General features: G+C 42.0%; 1 protein-coding gene across 1 annotated transcript in view; it reads right to left on the bottom strand.

Annotated features, from left to right (window-relative positions):
- The window catches only part of CHAT (choline O-acetyltransferase), a 35,003-nt gene extending 12,395 nt beyond the window's left edge, over positions 1–22,608 (bottom strand). Inside the window, exons 1-11 of the mRNA XM_014940384.1 lie at positions 22,518–22,608; positions 19,439–19,583; positions 17,252–17,443; positions 14,924–15,042; positions 13,460–13,513; positions 10,832–11,012; positions 9,658–9,835; positions 4,986–5,155; positions 2,884–2,984; positions 2,566–2,694; positions 1,293–1,415 (exon numbers count right to left, since the gene is read on the bottom strand). Coding sequence (XP_014795870.1) covers positions 1,293–1,415; positions 2,566–2,694; positions 2,884–2,984; positions 4,986–5,155; positions 9,658–9,835; positions 10,832–11,012; positions 13,460–13,513; positions 14,924–15,042; positions 17,252–17,443; positions 19,439–19,501 — 1,310 coding nt within the window. The 5' untranslated portion in view covers positions 19,502–19,583; positions 22,518–22,608. The remainder of the gene's footprint in view (positions 1–1,292; positions 1,416–2,565; positions 2,695–2,883; positions 2,985–4,985; positions 5,156–9,657; positions 9,836–10,831; positions 11,013–13,459; positions 13,514–14,923; positions 15,043–17,251; positions 17,444–19,438; positions 19,584–22,517) is intronic.
- Positions 22,609–22,769: the final 161 nt, after the last annotated feature.

The raw sequence follows: 22,769 nt of genomic DNA, 5'->3' as shown, positions 1-22,769 counted from the left end.
GCATACAGCTGTATACATTTTAGTTATGCATTGCCAGTAAAAAATGACTTGCTGTGTAAAAACAAGGCTAGTAAAACTAAAATTTACTGAAAGATCTCAAGGAATGTTTTATTTGTACTGCACCATAAAATAATTGTGTAATTAATCATTTACTTATGGGTGTGAAATATGTTTTATTTGAAACAAGAAAAAATGTGCTCTGTGTGTGAACGAAAAATAGAAAACTAAGAGGGGAAAAGGGTGCTATTTGAGACTGTGAGCTGGAATGAAAACCCACGTAGCAAATAGACCAGGCTATGAGGACTATTTTAATTTGGGTCCAGGTATGTAGCTACCATTTCTTGCTTCGGGAGACCTACTGTGCCTTCCAGTTGAAGCAGGGGTCTCAGAGTATAACTATCCCCTAAGGTTTTTGTTGCATACATGGGATTTATATTACAGCTGGGATGCAGATGAAAATCAGGTCATTGTTGGAGTTCGGTGAAGGAATACAAAATGGATGTTTAACAGATGTTAATGGAGTAAACAAAATGTGTTAGGCATCTCTGCTTTTGACTAGGTAAAGATCACTTCAGGGTTTCATTTGACATGATAGAGTTATTCATGTAATAGGCTTTTTTGCAGGAAACCATGCAACCAATCTAGCCTGGTGCATTGGCTCTTCTGTCAACATAGAAAGGAGCTTTTAAGTTTGATAATACCATGGAAATTAGATGATATTATCAAATCTTTGGATGCCTTTGAAGTAGGAAGCAGCAGTAGTTACTGTCCTGTGCAGGAACTCTGATCTGATAGGTGCTGTAGTATTTTCCCCTGTGAATGTATTTCCTCCTGTGGTGCAGGAGGTGCATATGTGGTGAGCAATGGGTTATTGCCACAGTTCCTCCCAGGCTGCCTGCAGTTCTGCCCCAGGAACTTGGACTCCCTATCTGCTTCTGCTGATGTGGGTGGCAGAGTTGTCTGCCACTCCCTGCCATGTCCCCTCACCTGCTTCTCTATGCCAAGCAGAGAGACGGCTGTGGGGAAGGTACAGACTGGGAATGGCATGTATGGGACACAGGGATGGGAAGGTAGAGCAAGGAGAAGAAAAGGGAGTGAGAGAATTGAGTACTGTGTCAGAACTGGGTGGTAATTTCTTTCTCGTCTGACCTACCAACAGTCAAGATTAGTCATTTCCATGCAGGAGGCATTTGTTTGGGTGCTGAGGCAAAAAAAAGGACCCTCTGTATAAAAAAACAAATTGTGAATCTCCTCTTGTGCTACATTGTTCCTATGATTTGAATTAACCTTACCTGTAAAATGCCAGCTGAAGTGCTACTTGAATGTAGGCATCTGGACTGATCTTTTGTTTCTTAATAAATTCCTTTCCATAGTTCTCAAACTTGTAGGCGATAAAATCCAGATTTGTTACTATCCTGGAAAACAAGCTGAGGCTTACTGTGGGATAAGATGCAAGAATCTCGTGTTCCGTTTCCGTTTGCTAATAAAACCCAGAGATCATTTCCTGCCTGTACTCACGGGGAGGTGAGCAGGCTCCTGTCCTGCAGACAGTCCTGGCCTTTGGTAACTTGCTCCCAGCCTGCAACTTTTACTCATACAGGTTCTAGACTGCGCTTGTTACCTGCAGCCTTCGCATGAGCTGTGCCACTCAGGTCATTCTATTCATTTCAGTCAAAACCCAGAAACGAACCCATAGTGTTTCCACGCCTGAAGCCTAAACCAGGGCCTCCTTTGTTCTCAACAAATTTCTGTGAGATTGACTTGTGTGAGAAATGAATGGCCTTAGAACCTAATCAAGGCTGTAAGCTCCTTTCAAGTTTCAATTTAGAGGACTGCTACCTTTATTTAAAACCAAAAAGGAATTACTCTGCATCCTGAATGTTTTCATACTCTCATGTATGCTTCTAGCCACTTTAAGGTCTGATTTAATGCAATCACACTGGACATACAGCTGATCATGCAGACAATGTGTTAGTTCTCTACAGAAAGATCACAGGCCTGAGTGTTGAGATGAAATAAATTGAAAAAAAACCCTCTCCTTGCCATCCCCACCCCCAAAGATCATGCAAATCTTTTACAGTCTGGAAACACAGTCAGAAGAACTAACCTTTGTAGGAGCAATGTGAACGTAAACAAATTACATTCCTGAATTCAAATTGTTTATTCAAACCAGTTGTATTCTACTTTCCCATATATGTATCCTCATTGCCCTGGCTTCAGCTTTAGGCAGATCAAACCCATAAAGTGCATCCATGAAAAAGGAGGACCTGTATTGTCTGCATCCTGTGCAAATAGGACTCAACCGTTTTTCCAGTGGTCTTTAGCTTTCCTAACATCCACATGGAAGGAAAACAATAGTAATGCAATTCCTGAATACAGTGAAGTAGCTCCAGCCCATAAGGGTGCCATCCTGCAAAGAGATTCTAGGTATGTCCATTTGGGGAAGATGAGGAAGAGTGGGAGGGCAGGGCGAGCCTTCCAGGGGGAAACCCACGCCTGCTCTCACTGTGCTGGGTAGTTCCCAGCTTGTAGTTGTTGCTGAGAAAAATGAGGCATCCATTTTACCTTTGGAGCTTTTCTGCTGATGATGCCAGATGTGCCTGAATTTCAGGGGAACATTTCCATCTCAGTCTCCGTGGAGCGGGAAGCTCGCTCACTGAATCGGCTCGGACTAATTTCTTGGAGCTTTCTTTCCTGTTAGCATGTGAGAAAAACGTCGCTAAGATCACAGGAATAATCTATTTGTTAAACACTGCTTTTTATCATGTCAATGACTGTTTTCCAACAGCTGTATGGGTTGTAGTGGCCCCCTGTGCATCAGGGGGAATTTGGCACTGGCAGAGGCTGGCCTGGGTACAATAGCTGTACTGAAAGGGGACTCACATGTGCTTGAGCAAGTGTTCAGTGCACTGCACCAGTACGATGCCATCGAAAGGGGAATGTTCACACACGGTACCGCAGACTCCATCTCTTCCTACCACAAACTAAGCAAGGAAAAGAACAAATGCAAGATAAATATGGAACAATCCATGTTCTGTGTAGGTTACCCATGATGTCAACCTAAAAAAAGATGATGTTCTCCATGGTTTTCCTATTCCTCATATCAGGAACTTCCTTGACTTACAGATCAGTGAGTGATTTACAGACTTATTGCAGGAGGCTTTCTTGTCCTGTGAATGGTGTTGCATTTGATCCCTTTCATGCTGCTATTTTGGACTAAGTCCTGTGAGAATGTAAATTTTAGCAATTCCCACTGGAGTCCAGAAATTGGGTTTAGCATCTTCATTATGGTAGAGAAAAACCTAACAATAGAAAGACAGGCCTCCATTTGCGGGCAATGCAACTGCAATCTAGGAAGTCTGTTAGGATCACTTCTTTATGAATATCATATCAAATGAGCAAATTCATCCTTATTTGATAGCTTTCTTATAGCTTGTTTTACTACCCTGCTTCCTTTTTACCTTTTTTTTGGTCATGTTTTCTTTATTTGCCTCATACTTGTCTTCATTCCTGATTTCATTGCATACGTATGGTATAACTGGTGATGCTTAACCTGCTGTACTGTAGTTCTGTGATACCCCCATGCAGTTGGTTACTTCTGCATCTCAGACAAAAACAGAAGTCTAGGACAAAACTGCAACTTATCTCACATATTTTCTGTCCTTTTTCTGGACTATTTCCCCCACTTTGTTTGAAGCGTCTTTGGCTGGACTTTTCCTGCTCAGCTTGCTCTGCACGTTTGTATCTTACATACACATCCTGCCTCCCTGGTTCCCATGAGGTTTTCACTGAGTAAGTATGTGAGGCAAAAAGTTTACCTGGATATTTTTGCATGCCTTGCTGCAAAGTTGAAGAAGAATGCAGAGGGAAAGAACAAGTTCAACTGTGAGAATTACTGCCTATGTAATCTGCTTTTTCATGAAAGAAAATGGCATCTTTTTCCCCTACGAATTTCTTTTTGCTTTTAAACTACTTCTGGCCTGAATACATCTCAACAGAGGAAGCTTGCCCATATACTATACAGATTTATTTGCTTTCTGCTACTTTGTGATAGTAAACAAAATCATGTTTATTCTCATTTGCTTGAAACATCTCAACTAGTGGCCCTGCAAATAACAGAGGATTCTAACTAAAGCAAATGGTTTATTCTTTAAAAACACAGCACTGGCATTGGGTAATAATGTCAGGAATGACTATTGAAAGGTATTTGCACTGGGGTAGGTCAGTGCAATTGAAATTAGTGGTTTCTCTTTTCATGTTGCTGTTCTTAGATATGGCAAGAGCAACAAGCATTGCACAAGCAATGTATCAGTCAGGGGTTCTTCAATTTTTCATGAGGTGTCAGCATTGTTGACAGTTGGAGATTAATACATTGCTTCACCCTGGGTCTGTTGCAAAAAGTGAAACTAACAGTGCAACACTTTCAAATATGACAATCAAAATCTGATTGGGGAAAAAGGCTGGAGAAATCAGTACTTGCAGGAAAGTCTCAACAAGAATGTCATTAAATGGGTAAACACTCTGTTAAGTGAGAACTTAATACTAACTTAAACACATGCTAAATTATAAGCAGTAGTATTTCTAGGATGTCAGGAAAATGTGTGAGAAAACAGAAAGCTGTTGTACTTTTTTATTCTAGAATGCTAGCCCAGCATTTGAGTACAACTAAATGCGTACTGTATTGTGGCTGGGTTTGGTTTTTTTTAATCAGATGTGTACCTACCTGTATCATGTGTATCTGTCTTCCCCCTCAAGTGCAACAGGCAACTTCAGGGAAGGTGAAAGTGTACCTGTGTTGGAGAAGCACCCCTCGCACTGCTTCCCCTGCCTTGCAAGGAACAGCACTGCTCACACCACCCTGCCTTGGCAGATGCTGACACCACCTTCCCCTCTTTCTCCATTTGACACTCAGTGGTCCCTGCCACAAGGGCAACTGGAGTCCTTTGCCATGTGCGAGTAATATCATAGTACCGTAAGGTTTTTACCTGCATAGGTTTGTCATACCAACGATTGGCCCCGTTTTTATGGTAGCCTCCTCCATGTAGCAGTTGCAATGCCATGTTGGTATCGTTGAGTTCCACCCCGCTTGGGCTGTCCAAGCACACCAGGCATATGCACCGTTCAATCATGTCAAGAGAGTCACGGTTAGTAGAGTCTGGGGAAAAAAGAGTGAAATGTTCACATCCTCTTACTTGTAGTACAGGACTGGCTGGGGAACCCTGCAGCCTTGGAGAGCGCTGAAGATCTGACCCTGGCTCTGCAATGAGCTGGCAATTGCAGAGCTCTCAACAGCAGAACGTCTCAATGCCAGGAAAAGTTACACCAAGGCATTCATTCATGTTTTAACTTTTGCAATATCTCTGTGTGTCTTTCATGGGATTCAACAACGTCCACTTTCTTTTTCTGCCTTTTATTTCCTGAAGTAATTATGTTACAAAATAGATTTATTTTAAAGCCAGCAATGCTTACTTATTTTATATGTAACAGTTACAGAGAGGACAGGTGGAAAATAGAGAATTTCAGAGCTCACACTTGCTGCAGTGCTGCAGTATTCTGCTCTGGAACAGCACGGCCTGTACTGGTTTTGTGCCGTTCTCCCATTAAAACCCTTTACTGGACAAGGAATAACAGGGCTCGTGTTGGTTTTGTGGTTTTGTATGAAAACCCTCTTCTCTCTCCTGGTCTTGGTCATTTCTTGTACTTTAGAGAAGAAAGCCCTGGATTGGGTATATTGCCTATATCACAAGGAAACATCTGTGGATGAGGCTGTGAGGTTTAGCTTTCAAATGTGGTATTGCCAAAATCATGGGTTGCCACATTCTACTTCCCTCATAGTCACTAGTGTACTGGTGGACAAAACATGTCTTTTCTGGCTCTCTTTCTCTGTTTCTTTTCCCTATTCTGTCAGTCATGCTTCTACAGATGGACTACAAAGGCTATTTTTACGTTGACCTCAGCGCTTTCCTCCTAATTTTATAGTGTATTTATGCAGGTTTTTTTCTCAGTTTCTTTAATTCAGAAATATAAAATTTTGTTTGCTTCTGAGGGCCAGCTTGAGGCATAGGAAATATTTAATTGTGAGCACTTAATACAGCTCTTAATTGAAAGGATAAAAGTGTGGAACCTATAACAAGAATCTGTTTTATTTAAAAGCATATAACATCATTAGTTGCTGTTAAATGTTTGTTAACAAGATCAATGGAAAAAGAGTTTTCAAACATCAACTTTAAATTCCTTCCATTCTTAACAGATCAGATTTCATCTGCTAGATTTTGCTAGCTTTTGGTGAAAATGCTTTTGTTTCAGAATTTTCTTAATTAAAGATATAAATTCAAATTGATCAAAACTTCTTGCAAGTCTATGCTAAGTTCAACAAATCTATGCTCAATTCAGGAGATTATTTTAGCTGAAAGAATGGAAAAAAATTTCAAATTAAACAATAGTGATTCGCAATTGAAATATGGAGCCAAATGTGTATCTTTTTAATGTTTGCAAATATGAAAAGTAGTTTGATCCTCTGAAAGAACAGCATTTTTCAAAGAAAAATGTATACCTTCCCAAAATGAGTAATGTAGGTTAGTGAGGAGCTAGAAAAAAATACAGATGCTTGTTATCATCCAGGTTCATTCTCCAGATGTGTAACAAAAAAAGAGTGTGAACTTGCAAGAAATAAAAAAGATGTCAAAAGAAGAGTGAAGTGCCAACAGTGGCTGAGAAGGAAGAGGGGGAGCTGTGGCTTCTAGCAGGTTATGGTAAGGTACTGTCTGTTGCTGTCTGGCAGCCCCTGCGAGGGAGCGCTGGCAGCTGTGGTCCCAAGTGGCAGAGGTGGCCAGCCTGACTTCTTGCAGGCTGTGTGGGGACCTGGTGGAGCACATAGTGTGATGTCTTCCCTTGCACACAGAAGCAGAGTCCTGGGGAAGGCACCTGGTGTTCCTGCCAGCTCCTACAAACATTTGAGCTGAGAGATTGTAATCGATGGGGCATGCAGATAGGCTGAGCTTTCTGCCAGTGATCTGTGCTGCTCTGCAACATGTGAAACACTCATGTCCCTATGAATTGTCTTCAAAAGCATTCAGAAGCTTTATAAGGGAGAAAACGTGTCCCTGTCCTCTTGGCTGTAAAGATCTTCTAGTATCTGACACTTGCAAGGCTGACTGTAATTGTGGTATTTATTCCATTGATGGTCCGAGTATATCAATGCAAAGGCTGAAAATATCCTTGTGAATGGAAGTTGCCCCGAATATATCAGCTGTTGGTATTTGCAGACAGGCACCTTCAAGGAAAAGCTGTTTGGATAGTGATTTACAAACTGTTCACAGCTTGCTCAGCATTCTGCTTTATGTTTTCTGATAGGTTTATATATATTTTATTGTGGCTGCTGCCCACACATCTTTGACAGATATGAAGCCCTTATTCTGACATATGGCTTCAAGGTATTTTGAGTCTAGGTATTAGAGTGAATAAAAATTATGCTCTGCCAGAAACAGAAAAGTAGGGGAAATATGCCCTTACAGAAATAAACAGACATGTCCAGAGAGCTGATCAAACACTGAAGCAATTATCATATAAAGCAGGCAATGAACTGCACAAGAACTGATGAACCATGACTTGGGATGGAAAATAAATATTTCTAAAGGAGCTGCAACAGAGGAGAAGTGTGAGAAGAAGCCTAAAGCCCTGCAAGACATTTCCTTCCTTCCTTCTTCCTTTCTAATCTGAAGAATTGCATTGAATTGGTCAGTCAGATTTTGGTTAGTTGTGGGTTTGGGGTTTTGTTTTAAAAAGGAAAATATGAGGAGACAGTTCTGAATCAAATTCAGATACAGTGTGCATAGAACAGTAGCCCCTATAGCAGTAAGAATTAATTTCCTTTACTTAGATGAGTATGTTCTGCAGCCTGAATGCAGTTAAAGTACTGAATATGTTTATAAATCAGTGATTTGTTACAGTTTCTTTGAAATTTTCTAACCTAGAAGACCTATCCTCCACTTGTGTTTCTGTACAGGCCCATGTGTGTATCTCCTTCATAACCTCTGTAGCGCACTGTATAGGTCTTCTCTGTCCCAAAGGATCCTCTTTCCCTGCCCAGTACAGAACAGCTGTGGAGTGACCTCTTCCACCTCGCACTGCTTCACTAGAGGCTTTTCTCTTCCTCTCTTAATTATTGTTTCATGAATATTTCACCGCAGATAAGAAAGAATAAAGGGCTGTTAATAATCATGTATCCACATGTAACAGCGATGCGTTATACTATATGGAGGAGCTGTGCTAATATGGGTGGTCTAGGATGGGATTCCTGCTCTAAACTATAGAAGGCTCACATCAGTGCTGTGATATTTGCTAGTGCAAAATCTGTTTTTTTCAGGGGCATAACTAAGATGGATTACTTCCTCATTAAAATTTTGCCAAATGCCAGGCTAGAAACACCATAGAGATGGTGCTGCTAGTTTTTGTTGATTTCTCTTTTTTTTTGTTAGAATAGTGTAGGTTTACATAGTTGATTTTGCTGCAGGTTTCAAGGCATTCACTGTTCTACTTAAAAGCGTGGCATGAAAGTCAACGATTAGGTGTTTATCTCATTTTTATTAAACCAAGGCATCTTTTTTTCCTTCTGGTTTAAAAAGAAAAGACAGGGAGGAGAGAGGAAAGCCTGAAGATGAGATTGGTACCAAGTTACAATGCTGTAATAATGACCAGGACTCGGGGTGGGAGGGGGTGTTTGTATCTATATAAAGTTATTATAAGCACAGATAAACTTGCATAAGAAAAAGGAAGATCTTCCTTGGGATGGTAAACATACTTTGAGATTATTGGCAACTCTTGTATATTCCAGAGCATTGGTAAAATAGCAATATTTTCTGTAGCATTGCTAAACTAAGGATAAAGAGATGAGTTTGCATTTTTTTCAAGGTGGGGAAATGAATCCCTAACTCATCTAAAATGGCAAAAAGAGGGTGTTTACATCACTTAGCATCAAGGTAAATTATCTAAGGTGCAAAGTGATAGAGGTGACTAATCCCACCCTTTCTTTTCATCTGTTTTAAAGTTAGGCATTTGAGTCCAGAATCCAAGAGAGCTAAATGCTGCCTATTGTTGGAAAAGAGAGAGAACTAGTGTCAGATGATAACTGGTGCCACTTTTCCTAGATATTTACTTAAGATTTGGATGAATCAGCCCTGGTACTTTCTGGTTTTCTCCATTGACTAGGGAGAATACACAGCTAGATTCAGTGGGTGTTTAACTTGTAGACGCCTCTGTTAGATAAGATGAGAAATGTCTAATAGTTGCCAAAAGCTAAGAGGATCCGTCATTCCTGTTGGTACAAAATGGATATGAAGGAGGAGACAAATCACAAAATCTGATGTAATGTAATTTATGTGATGAAAGACAGGGAATGGAGTGAGAGCTATTTACATGGCAAAACACTTAAACATATACAGTCAAAGGGTCAAACGATATATGCTGCTTCCCTGGTAACATATGTCTGAACATGTACAGGTATTGAGTTTCCTCCTGCTAGAAAAATTCAGCAGTGAGGTTGCACATTCAGTCCTATATTTGCTGTAATGTTCGCTCCCAGCAAAGAAAGGCAATGATGGTGAGGAGGAAGAGGAGGAAGATGATGAAGAAGAGAAAGCTGGGATTGCTGCTGCTAACCTTTCATAAGGATCGTCCTGGCCTCTGCCCACTCTGTTCTTCCGTCTGTTGTCAGCAGGCCAATTGGAGGCAGCATTTCCTCTTCATTCTCTGCCATTTTGGCTATCTTTCGTAACTGAGTGAAAAGATCTCCCTCACTGAGACGACGGAAATTAATGACAACATCCAAAACAAAAAACTGCAAAAAAATGACAGAAGTCAGAAGAACAGTCACAGACGGGTTGGACCCTTACTGGTCCAACATTTTGCTTTCGCCTGGGTGATGTTAAGACGATGAAGTCCTGCCTGGAGAGACAGAAGCGTGAGGAATGGAGCTTAAAAACACTGGGGACTGGCCTAGGGCTCACCCCTCCTGTGTGTTTGCACCAGTGTAATGCCAGTTGCTATAGGGAACTTAAATTATGTGTTGGGCTCAAATAAAGCATGTTATTTGAATAAGCTTAAAAAAAAGCCTGAATAGATAAAATCAGGAAGTATGTAAATAATGTTCATGGTATTATTTGTTTAAAAATGACCTAGAGAATCTAGAGAACTTCCCATTGAGGTGAAGAACAGGACTTCCTGGAAAAGGGACCATAGGGATCTGCCCTTTCACTGCAAGGGGCCAGCAGGCACGGTACTACAGTGCTACAAATAGTTGAGCTGGACTACAAGGTACTCTGCCCAGCCAATATACTCTGCTGCTTGACAGCATTTATTGGTTGGGGCAGATTCACTCTAATACTTCAGTATTTCTGCCTACATCTGTGCTAACTTCTTCAGGCATAGCTTAGGACCCCCTACATGGGATGATGGTATATATGCCATGCGTTGTGTGCCAATACTTGACTGTCAAGAGAACAGCATTTCCAGCAAATGCACTCTAATAGGATATTTTTTTCTCTGTGGTTTCATCTCCGTTTAATAAACATTTTTGTTTGAATGAGAAAGCAAATGAATTCTGCCACATTCTTCCTTTCTGCATCACTGTACTTAAAACATAATGTGGGCTGAGAACAAAAATGCTGCAGAAGCATCTTTTGGAAAACCTGACAGTGAATGCTTGGTAAGAAGTGAGCTCACATGTAGCACTTTAATTGTCTTTCTGAATAGTGATTGGATGAGGCTCTTCTTGAGTGAATTCAAACAAACTAAGAAATATAGACAGGTATAAAAAAAAACCCCACCCATTTACCTGATTGTTACAAGCAACAATGATGTGCTCTGGTTCTGGCATTACACTGCTTTTCTGGGCCACGAGGGTATCTTTGGTATGTCCTGGAAGACGATAGGAAGAAAAGAGTCCATAGTATTGCTTCATACAGAGAGGATGACCAGACAGCTGTCCACGAGCAAAATCAACAGGTAAAGCATGGCTGGAGAGAGAGAAGGAAAAAAACAAAGCCAGAGGAAAAGAGGGGAGAGAGAGAGACAGAAAGGAAAAGAAATCTAATCTGTCCTTTGTTCTGTTACAATTAGATCAGGTATAACACAAATTGAATAATAAAATGAGATTACAGTATAAGGGAAATAGATGAATTCCCATACCAAAGTTAAATACATCATTCCTGGCAGCTTCATGCATATTCGTTAAGCAATTGCATTATCATCTAGTGGAAATGGAAAGAATAGCAGGTCACAAGCAGCTTTGCAATGTGTATGGGAAGCCTGCCTAGATGGGACCCTGGAAACTTGCCAGGATGGAAGTCAGCAGAGCAGCTGGAAAAGACATACTACCTTGAAAAAAAAGTCCTGATGAAATGAATGGCAAATTACAGTGGCCCTGTACTGTGCAGGGTGGCTACAGAGTGTGTGAGGGCCTTGCCTGATGAACAGAACGACTGGGGCAATAGAGAGGACATTTCTGTTTTCCACAGAGCCTCGCTTAAGTGCTAGTCCTTGTTCAGGCCTATGGGGGAATAAGTGCTGAAAACCTATTCCCTTTTTATTGGAAGGCATATGAAAACAACGCCTCTGAAAAGGCTTCTTTAGTGGCCAGAAAAAAAGAGAAGTTATCAAAATTATAATTATGGAATGTAAAATATCCCACTGGCATGGCAGCAGGAAATAATGCTCGGGAGAGGCTGCAGAGGCCACAGGAGGAAGAAGATCTTGTGCAGAGGTTTTCCCTCAGCAAAAAATGACTAAGCTTCCAGCCTGCCAGAGAGGGGCAGGGGCAAAGAAACACACAAGGAGGGTTACTGTTGTACAGCTGATGGGGGGTAACGTTTTATGCTAGTTTATCTTGTTTAACTGTCTCTTTAGAACTGTTGAAATTCTAAAACAGGAATATTCACTTTAGTTCCTGGCTCTCAAACTCTGTGTATCACTTACTTCCTTTTACAGTGCTTAATATTTTTTTTTTTCTTCCTTACCAGCAAAATGGGGTTATTAGTGTTATCATTCTTCCACATTTTGCATAATGCAGAAATCCTTACATTTAGCAGAGTTTTAAAGAGCGTCTATGGTGATCTAAAATACTGGAATAGCATGGTAGATATATTTAAGACAATCTATAATTATAGTAATTAAGAAAGGAGTTATTAACCCTGATGGCACCAGAACATTTGGTACTGATTTAGGAGAAGTTCCTGTAGATCTTATAACTCTATTTTGTGAGCAAGTTAGGCTTTGTTTGAAAAATTTAGTCCTGGCAACTGCGTGAAATATCTGCAAATCTGATCACAGGATTCTTTGGATCTAGAGTAGAGAGGTCAAAATAACGAGAATTTAAATTATCCCTTGTTAGAGCAATACGGTTTCTTTAGCTCATCTCAGATGCTGTCATATAAAGATGCAATGAGCTACATCAGTATGCAGTAGTACTTCACAGCCCGTCAGTGCTTGTGTATGCAGTTGCGTGCCATATCTTGGACAAAAGCATGTGTTCTTAAATGAGTACCTCTTCTATACTTTCTGAGTAGCTGTCAGACTTTCAAAGTGAAAAGTCAAACAGCCCCTTCCTCTTTCTTTTATCTAATTAATAGATGATAGGGACTTTGTTGTTTGAATATGGACTTTGCCTTCCTCATCCAAATAAGTGGTGGTTAAAGCAGGTCACATAGGCCTCTTGTATTTCCAGATAGGAAAATGACCCCTTCCCCACTATGGTGTGGTACCCATCATACTTGGCTCTCTGCTGTTGCTATTCTTCAGGGAATAGTGATTTTAGCAGTAAACTTGGAACATACTAGGTGAGGTTAAGAAGTGCTGTGTAGAATGCTGTTATGAGCTACCTCATACATGACCATGAATCCGGGATTTCCCCCGTGTTTATACACAGAAAGTAACAATGGTATAAGTAGCTTATTTTTGCTATCCAATGAACCAGCCTGTCTGTGACGAGGCCTCCTTCTCCTGGTGGGATGTGTTATTTCTTTTTTGGTGGGAGGGAGACCAGGGGTTTGACGTTCTAAATGGAGGGTGCAGTACGTGGAGGGGGGGTGCAGCACCCAGCAGGGGTCTGGTGCCCGGGAAGGTGTGCAGGCTGTGTAACCACAGCGCTGCTGCTCTTTGGGTCTGGGGAGCACAGACTTCCTGGTGTGTTCTCAATAGCTCTATTTGGTAGATTGTGTGTGTCCTTTGGGCTGCACTGTGTGTGCAAGAGTGATGATGACCAGGCATCAAAAACTGTTAGATTGCAGTAATAAAGCAGAAAGCGCATAAAAAACTGCTGAAGTGCTTGGCCTGAAGCGTGCTGGAGCCCCAACCCTTCCAAATGGCAGAGAGGTGCAATGCAGCCTGACTTTGGGCATGTTAGAGCACCCTTGAATCAGAAGCCCTGCAGATACTCAAGCAGCAGCTCTCCTTACATGCTACTTACGTGTCAAGTAAAGCTTTATAGTCTTGCACTCCTGAAATGAGATTGGCAGCAAACCTGCAAGTAGCAGATAGAAGTGACATCAGTCTTTTGCCATTCGGCAACACTAGGCTGTTTCTGAGAGACAGAGGAGAGCCTGAATGATTGATGACACAGCATAAGGAGAGAAAGTCTTCTGGCTTGGCCCCCACCCAAAATCTGAATTAATTCACGTCAAAAGAAATATGAAATCCTAGAGATGGTCCCTTCAAATGGTTAAACAGACTACCACAGGAGGAAGCCTGAAAGCATTTATTTAGGGAATGGGAGCAGAGGCTGAATATTTAATAGAATCCTTAACATGGATTTCAATATCAATACTCATAAGCTGTCCAATTTATTAGAGTACTTCCTGTCCTAAGCAGATACTCTTTCGGCAGAGCTGTGGACAGGTGTATTATTTCCTGACACTGCCCATTTGCACTGTCTCTGAATGGGAGGCTCTGAGAAAAATATTTCTTTGTTAAAGCACGTACATTAGAAAATGCAAAGTGGAGGTTTTTTGAAAGCTGTGTGCACAATAAATTTGGTCAGTAATGAATGGAAGCATTTATAGTTATGTTTAAAGTAAAAAGATACATTGGCTGTCTTTGCAAAATGTTAAAATAATACATATCGGCTTCAACATTCTGGCTGTTTAATAATAGCATAAATTCACATGCAGTTAATTCTTTCAGTAATGAGCAGCTAGAGAGTGCTGAAAGCAAAGAGGAAAATTGCACTATATGAAGGTAGATTTGATCTGGTTTACTGTTTTAAAAGGCGAAAATGTTTTGGCAAAGGCTGAAGAATGGATTAAGGGTGTCTGGAGAGGTATATTCTGTGCTTGGCTGCTTGTTTACCTTTTCACTTTTTAAATTATTGTAATTGCCCACAACAGCTCAAAGGAGAAAGGTCAGTTCAGGACTGGGAAGGATGGGCCTGAAGGGAACAGTAGTCTTGGGGAGGAATGATTTCTGAATTCTTATTCTTAGATCCCCTGGGTTTCTGGTGCCCTTTTGGGTACCTGAGAGGGACAATTTAATGCCAGCGTGGCCTTTTCAGTTTGCAGGGTAGATATAAGTCATAGTGATGGCATGTAAAAGATTGTTTTTCTTTCAACAGTGTGTCAGAAATTAGTATTTCTTTTTTCCATCACACAGTGGTTTACTTGAATTACGCAATGAAAAGCTTTGCAAATATTCCTTTAAAAATTATAAATCCCATGGCATTTTGTTTTCATGCAATAAACATAATAGTAACAACACTTTTATTTCTGAATATAAGTATGAGTAACTCCAGAAACACTGCCCTAGTGTCCGCAGACCTAGTAGGGAAATCATCATTACAGCTCTTAGTTTTTAATGAAAGTTGATTGTGTTTTTGCAAAAGCAGTGCATTTAAAATATCCTTTCATTTAGCAAAAGCTGCAAAGTCGGAGTACATTACCTCAGCTGGTCATTTATGTCCTTGAAATGCTGACGCGCAAAGATAATTGCTGGGCTGGAATTGACTGGAAGAGCTAGCCGGTTGTTGAGGTACATATCATCCAGCCAGTAGTTAAACACCTGAAGGAAGGGGACATGAAATTTTAAAGCTATGAACAACAAGCAGAAAGGCAGTGTTGGGGTGAGGGGAGAGTGCTTGGTGCTCCTGGTGTCAGGCATGGGCTCTGATTAATGGAGCTGCTGAGCATTTTCAGTCTGGGCTATGTGACCTCAGCTCAGCTGAAATCAGCCACAATTCCATAATCCTATTTTTCAATCAATGGCAATTTGTAGTGTGTTCCATTAAAAAGTAAACAAGGCCCATATTGTGGTGGTTTGGGTATTTTGTTGTTTGCTTCTCTCTACGACAACAAAAAAAAATAACCAATGGGAGTACAACATGCCAAGTGCTGACTCTTGAATAGTAATTCGGATATATTTAAGAGATTGACGGAACTTTACTGGTGATGACTTTCCTCAGGGGGCTTCAAATATTTATTAATGGTGCCAAGATGCTCTGTTGTTAGCCATCAGATACTGTCCTGTAGCAAGACAGAGTGGGAAAAGAATTTCCCGAGCCTAATGATTTGGTCCTGCAGATACTGGCATGTGCATAGGGCCCCTGGAGACTTCCCTCTGTGTCCACTGACACAAATACAGATTACTGATGCTTGACCCAGACAGACATACGTACTAAATCTCTAACCATTTTTATTGACAATACAGATGTATGGTAACGCCATTCCTGTACGTCTGAGCAGAGTTTGAAGAATCATTATTTGGAAAATGGAGGCTTTCATAAAAAGATCAAATGGTCTTTCTGAGTCTAGTGGGCATGCTTTGCATATAGTTACTATAAACAACAATGAAATTATGCAAAAATAATTATGAATGCATGCATCAGTTGAAAAAGTTTTCCTCTGAGATATTTCATTGCTGTTAGAACAGATGCTTCCCCCACAGTCTCTGGAGTCTTCAGGAGAACAGGCTAGAGCTGTACTCCTGGCAAGTTAAATTCCAAATAAAAACGTTTCTAGTTTATCTTAAGACTCAGGAATTTAATTTTAATAACCAGTATTTAAAGTTGAGACATTTCAGAAAATGCAAATACATCCATCCTCTGTAATTTTCAGGCTGCAAGTGGTTAAGTGAACAGTTGTCTCCTGGAACACTATTTGTTACCAGGAACACTAAGTGATGGTTAATTTAGCCACCAAAACCATCAAGTTCTATGATCAGAATAACAAAATGAGATTGGGCAGCATTTAGCGGAGCCCTCAGACTGTGGCAAGAAGTAGTTCAGAAATTAAGCACTGCTTTTAAAATAAAAGCACTGCCAGTACTGTAGACTTTTTTCCTGCATGTAGCAGCAATTTGATGGAGTTTTCTTCTGGGTCATGCAATTGAAAAGTTAAGGGAGAACCACACTTCACTGACATCAGTAGCAAGTCTGCAGGATTTCACTGAATCTATGAAAGCATTCATTGTTGCTCTTTCTTCCTGGGATGGAAGGACTTCAATAAAATCAGTGTTTCTGCCTTTCAGCTGCCAAATTCTAACATGGTTAATGCAGGCAGGAAGACTTTGTGGAATGATAAAATCTGTTTTACCTAGACCTTATTTAATTTTCCTGTCTTGGGAAGCAGAAAGCGGGACTTTTTTAAAGGCTGAGGTCTCAGCATGGTCTTATGTGATAGATATGTGCATTTATGTACACATGCGTGTATATATTCAGCAAAGTAAATACTTCAGGGTAACTACATTGGTATGGTGTGACAATGAATGGCAAATAATAGCTTAATTTAAAAAAAGTAATTCCTATCCTAAAGTATTCCATTCCAGAATAATTTGACTGGATCAGAGCTTTGGCTAGATGGGCATGCAAGGCACTTTTTATAGCCCTGTCAGTAAGCATTTTTCATTTTAATAAAAACTCTAAATCCTGTTATTAAAGTGAAAGGAAGAAATTACATCCACAAAGGATGTAATGTAGTGCTTCTTACAGGTAGAACTGACACCTGCATGCGTGCACCTGACATGCATGAATTCCTTCATTTATGTCAACAAGCTCTTGATCTGAAAACATAATAACAACATGGATTTTGACATTGTTTGAAAATTCTTGCCTAATATGTCAGAAATATCCATTCTTTCTGTTGGAATCTGATGCGACTCGTGTTTGCATTGACCCACTGAAAGAAAGCAGTGATCACACATAGAACATCACAAAGAGTTTGTGAATGGTCATCATCTAACACAGCAGTTATTTTTCTCATCTCCATTAGCCTACCCAGTTTGTTGTCTTTTCCCTTCTTTCCTCGAGGATTTGCTGCAAGGATTCCCCCAGGCCTCCTGCAATTCCAAACTGTTCCACGATGGCCTTGGTCTTTCTAAATTGTTCCTCTGGCACCAAGTGTTTCATGCACTGTAGGTACATGTGTAAGGTCTGTTGCAGTGGTGGGACTGGAAGTTTTGGCACTGCCTAGTCATAGAACAAAAAAGAGATTAGCAAGTAATTCTACTTGTTTCTAAAGTGCCCTCTCTTTTTTTCTTCTTTTTTTTTTTTCTCTTCTATTTCTGAGTAATATATTGCATCCTTTAATCCATTTATTCTGTTTTAGCAGTTGAGATGCCTGATTACTGCAAATGAAATTGTGTGACTCCAGTCTTAAAGTGCCTGGATTTTAGGACATATTATGCAGTTGTACGCAATACTGAAGCAGTGGTAGCTTTCTAGTAGCTCTGTTTGTAGGCCTTTTGCCAATGAGGATTTCAAATGGATAGACGAGGAAACTAGTGGAAAACAGGAGAATATTCCTTGGTAAAAATTCTAGAAATCCTAGGACAAACAGGCAGATAGGCAGGATGCAAGCATATAGTCTGAGCTAGACTCTAGGAAATAATAATGAAATAGTGCTGAAAGTATTTCAATAGCAAAGAAGTGCATTTAGCTTGTGATTAGTAAAACCTTGGGTTAATGCTATTCTGATTGGTAATATGACTGGTTATAAAATTGCAGAAATAGAACACGTACAGGTCTACTTGTTTATTAGCACTGACTATATACAATCCCCAATCAACCTGTGTTTTACCCTGCTGTTGGCCAGTCTGGAAGCCTCCTAGAAGGCTTGATAAAACATTTCTGTTTATCCTTGCTTTATCCTTATCCTGTTTGGAGCAAGAAACCAATAGTATCTGGGAAGAAAGTAATTTCATGCTGTCCATGCAATTAAGCTTCCTTTGTTTTTTAATGTAAAATTAATCAAGTGAAGTGAAATTAGTCATTTAAAAGCCAGAGGAATTATGAGGGCATTGGGAAAATCAAGCAAAGACCTGGAAGATTCAAGAGGCTATGATGCTCTAGGCATGGCTCCTCAAGGAGTTGGACATGTCTCCCACTTGAGAAACTGTCATCTAATTCAGCTGTGCTTGTCCATTAGTGGTTAGTGTAGACCATAAACTTTTGGAGGGTTTATTTCTCTAATTTGATGTTTGTCTGTCTCCTAAAGCAGACAAAGTTGAGGTTTAATAGCTCTTGATGTAAAGACGTTCGTTTTCACAGGATCTCAGGACCATAGTGTGATTTTGGTTGGAAGAGATGTCCAGCAATCACCTAGTCCCACCTGCTGCTCAGAGCAAGGCTTTGCTAGTGTGTGCAGGGAGGGAGGGGGGAGAAGTGCTCCTAACAGAAGGCAGGGAGTGGGTGTCCTCTGAGCAAAAATACCAGCTCTGCCTTTGGACATCCACAGAAAAGTCAGTGCTGTGTTATGTTTCCCTATCTAGAAACCAAAGATTTCAGATACTCATAAGAAGTGTCACAATAATAGCTGTATTACTGGAAATGCAAATCCAATTTAGCCTGTAATGTACCCTGGATCTCAGAAATAAAAGAATGGTAATTCTACAGTTTCAAGCTACGTTTAGACAGGATGTATCTCTTCTGCCATTGGTTTCTTGGTCAGTGGAAATAGATGTGCCAAATAGTATTTCGTTTGGATACCTGGCTTTGGCTCTGTCTTTCTGGGTAAGGTTACAGTACAGTCCATGACTCTGCTTAGGAAAAAAGCTTTAAACCCAAGGGGTTGACTATTTATAGGCATAAACATCTGGCATTTTTAAAACCAGCTTGAAAATGAATCATATGTGATAGTTTGATAGTTCTCTATTATTAAGAAATAATTATATGCCATCTCTGTGTAGTAACGCATCTACTGTTGTGTAATAATATTTCACTTCTGCACATGATGTTCGAAGGAAGAATGCATTGGATATGAGAAGCACTAATGTTAGATCAAAGTTCCTGATTATAAACTGCTGCAGCCTAACTAGTGTTCCCTGAAATGAAGAAATCAGCTCTGGAACAGAGATTGGTTTACAATTATTATATTCATTTACATTAGTTTACAGCATTAAAAGCTGTTAAGTCATCTATCTTCAACCTCTTTTTCTTTTTGTTTTTCTGGAAGCAGTCACTTACTGTCTCATCTTTGCTGCATGTATCTTTCTCTTTCTTCTGCATGTTTTTTTCTAGGACAGGCATTCCTGCATTTCTTTTGATAACTATTGTTGAGTACAGAAATTGATGCCACTTGGGGGCACTTATGGAGCCTCACGCCTCAGTTCTGGAAATAGAAAAGATTTAAAGTCCGGTCAGTACCCATTATTTACAACCAAAATGTACATGGGGAGTATTCCCTGCGCAAGCATACACAAAAGCTTCAGAATGCAAAACTGAAGAGAAATAGAAGTACAACATCCAGAAGTAGCTGAACTGAGCCCTGTGGAGATTGCTCTGACATTGTTTGTCTCATTTTGCTATAAATTTCTTTATCCAGAACTATCTGATGCACATAAATGATCCCTTCTCAGCATGGTTTATTTTGTCACTCTTATTTACTTCACAATGCATTGTGCCATGATCTGCACGCTTTGTATTAATGTTAGATGTTAGCCGGAGGAAAGAGGTGACTTTTCTTTCAATGTACTTATGTCGACACAGGTAATATTGGTTGCAGTTTTATATCTAAGGATCTTATATGTCCTCCCTTTACCATTTTATATGAAAGCACCACAGTCTTTAAATGTATTTGTCATTCCACGGTTCTGTGGACACAGTGAAGTGCTGTCATCTTCATGTTAAAGATGTGGAAAGGAGCTTGATGGAAACATGCCTTTTACCCCCTGCAGGCTAGAAGCTCGCAGGGTGCCAGTGCTTCGGGGCATAGCTGTGGGTGGGGAGTCTGGTGAGCCTGCCTAGGTTGGCAGGCTGGCTGTGGGAGGACTGGGAGGGGTGGCATGTGCTGCATTTGAGCTGCTTCTCACAGCAGCCTTTCCCAATAGCATATACCTATCCAGGGAGACAGCTTAACCTGCCAAAAGTCACTGAAGTTATCTGTGCCAGAGCAAATACTTCCACTTGTGTCTCTCAGGTATTGTGCTTATCCTGATTTTCACTTCTACAGATGCCTCTTACTCATTTTCTGTACAAGAATAAGCGATGTGGTGCAAATATTTCTTTCAGTTTAATAGTGCTGTCCTTCAATTAGAGTGGTACAGCTAAAGCAGAGTAAGTTCCATGTGTTCAGTCAGGTCTTGATGGATCATGGAGGGGTGACTGGTTTGTTAGAATAAGCGATGTGGTGCAAATATTTCTTTCAGTTTAATAGTGCCCATGCTGTCCTTCAATTAGAGTGGTACAGCTAAAGCAGAGTAAGTTCCATGTGTTCAGTCAGGTCTTGATGGATCATGGAGGGGTGACTGGTTTGTTTGGGGGTTTTTTAGTGGTTTTTTTTTTTTAAATTACTTTGCACTGTGTGCATGCAAAATATGAAAGACAACACGTGTGGACTAAGTAGGAAAGAATGTCATGTTTCTTTTCTGAAACCCTTGGGATTATACGTTCAGGGCACTTGAATTATTTCTACAACAGCTTTTAAAAACAATTTGGATAAAAACCTACAGCATATGAAAGTGAGATGAAGAGTTCTGGTTGGCAATGGGCAGGGATGGCTGTGCATTATTCCTCTCCTGAGGAATCGGCTTCAGCGTGGCTCTGCCAATGAGTATGTGGTCACTGACATCTTGTGCTGATCCTGCCCTGCACCGGCTGCCAGTGGGGCCATGTGCTGTGAAGTAGGTTGGATAAGGTTGAGAGATAGATGTCCCTGGGGCCCCGCAATGAGCCACACAGCAAACTCATGTTGATCTGTCATCTGCTCATGATTTTAACCCAGGTGAGAGACAATTTCCCTCACGGAAAGGCCACATTAACCCGCTGCGCTGCTCCGCTCCCTCTTGTGTGTTACCCGGGTCTCATGGCTTAGCTGTGTGCTCTTCCGCTAGCAACACAGCTTCCAAGCACTGAAATGATGGACTTGTCCTCTAACTCTGGGAAGACTGGGGCTTGCCCAGTTGTTTGTGTGCTGGACTCGGCTCCCCACCTGTGTTTAAATACAGAGCCCCTAAAACTGTGTTCCCCTAAAGAAAAAATCTGGCTCTGTGGCTGTGGGAAATGCTACCAATAACAGACTCGCGTATCTGTAAAATCAGTGTGATAAAGGGTTTGGGGATGGTAGCCTGGACTGTACTTTTCTCTGTCACGGGGATGAACTGAGGCTTTGTCTCTGGTTCGGGTGCTGCCAGCTTAGTATCACACCCAATCCTCTATTTGCTTAATAAAGGAAAAGGAAACAGACGCAAGAGAAAATCCCGCAGAAATTCAAGATGACTTCAAAGTTGCTCACTTAGATAGCTGTGAGGTGTATTGTCAAAGTTATTAGGCAAAAAAAAAAATTAATCCTAGCTGTTTTTATTTACAGCTGGCTTAGCTGGGGGGCCGGGGTGAGCAGCTTAGCAGGGTGGCTGTGAGTTATGGCAGGCTGGGGAGCTGAGTGGCCTTCCCCACAGCTCAAAGCAGCAGCTCAAATCCACAACAAAAGGCACTGATCTCTCCGTTAGCAGATAGCAGAGCAGGGCTGAAATAAGCCCCATGTGCTTATACTCGAGTACGAGTTCTCTGTACACTGTGGACTCGGGAGGCAGCTTGCAGTATATAATCTCGTTGGGGCATCGCCCTCAGCCCCCGTCTATTCATCCTCACTCTCGCTGTTATCAGGAAGATAAGCTTAAAGTTCTCAGGAATCTATGTTTAAAGTTCAGAGCGATGTTGCACGCGTTGTTGGGGACAGACGTGTGAAGGGCGCGCTGCTGCGGCCGTTGCCGTTAGGAGCGGAGCCGGGAGCCGCCCTGTCGCCTCCCGTGAGGTTCCCCGGCCCGTCGGGGAGCGCTCTCTCTCCGCCGGAGGCTGCCGGAGCACCCCGACACCTCCCCACGGCCCAGCCCCGGGGGAGCCCCTTCCCTCCCGGGCCGCCCGTCGCGGTGGGACCCGCGAGCGGCGACAACGGGGCGGCCCCGTGGGTGCCGCCGGCGCCGCGGAGTTTGTCGAGGGAACCCGGCTGGGTTCCGCTCTCCGGGACCCGCCGGCCCCGCTCCCCCCACTTCCGAGCCCGCGGTTTTCCCAGCCGCGCCGTCGGGGCGCGCAGCCCGTCCGCCCGTACCTGCTCGTCGGGGCGCTCCGCAGCGGCTGCCGGGCGGGCTCCGCGCGTCGCGGCGGCTCTGTCCAAGGTACCGCCGCCTCCTCCGCGGCCGGGTCCCCTCTGGGCGGGGGCGTGCGGAGCGCGGCTCGTCTCCTCCGCCGCCGCCTGGCTCCTCCCCGCCCGCCCCGGCCCGGCCCGGTCCTGCCCGCCCCGCCCGCTGCGCGCAACAGGCGCCGCCGCCCTCCCTCCGCGCCCGGGCCGCCACTCTTGTCC

The sequence above is a fragment of the Calidris pugnax genome, unplaced genomic scaffold (genome assembly GCF_001431845.1).
Source record: "Calidris pugnax isolate Ruff unplaced genomic scaffold, ASM143184v1 scaffold39, whole genome shotgun sequence".
Classification (NCBI taxonomy): Eukaryota; Metazoa; Chordata; class Aves; order Charadriiformes; family Scolopacidae; genus Calidris; species Calidris pugnax.
Note: the sequence above shows the minus strand (reverse complement) of the source record. Positions and strands in the feature narration are given on the sequence as shown.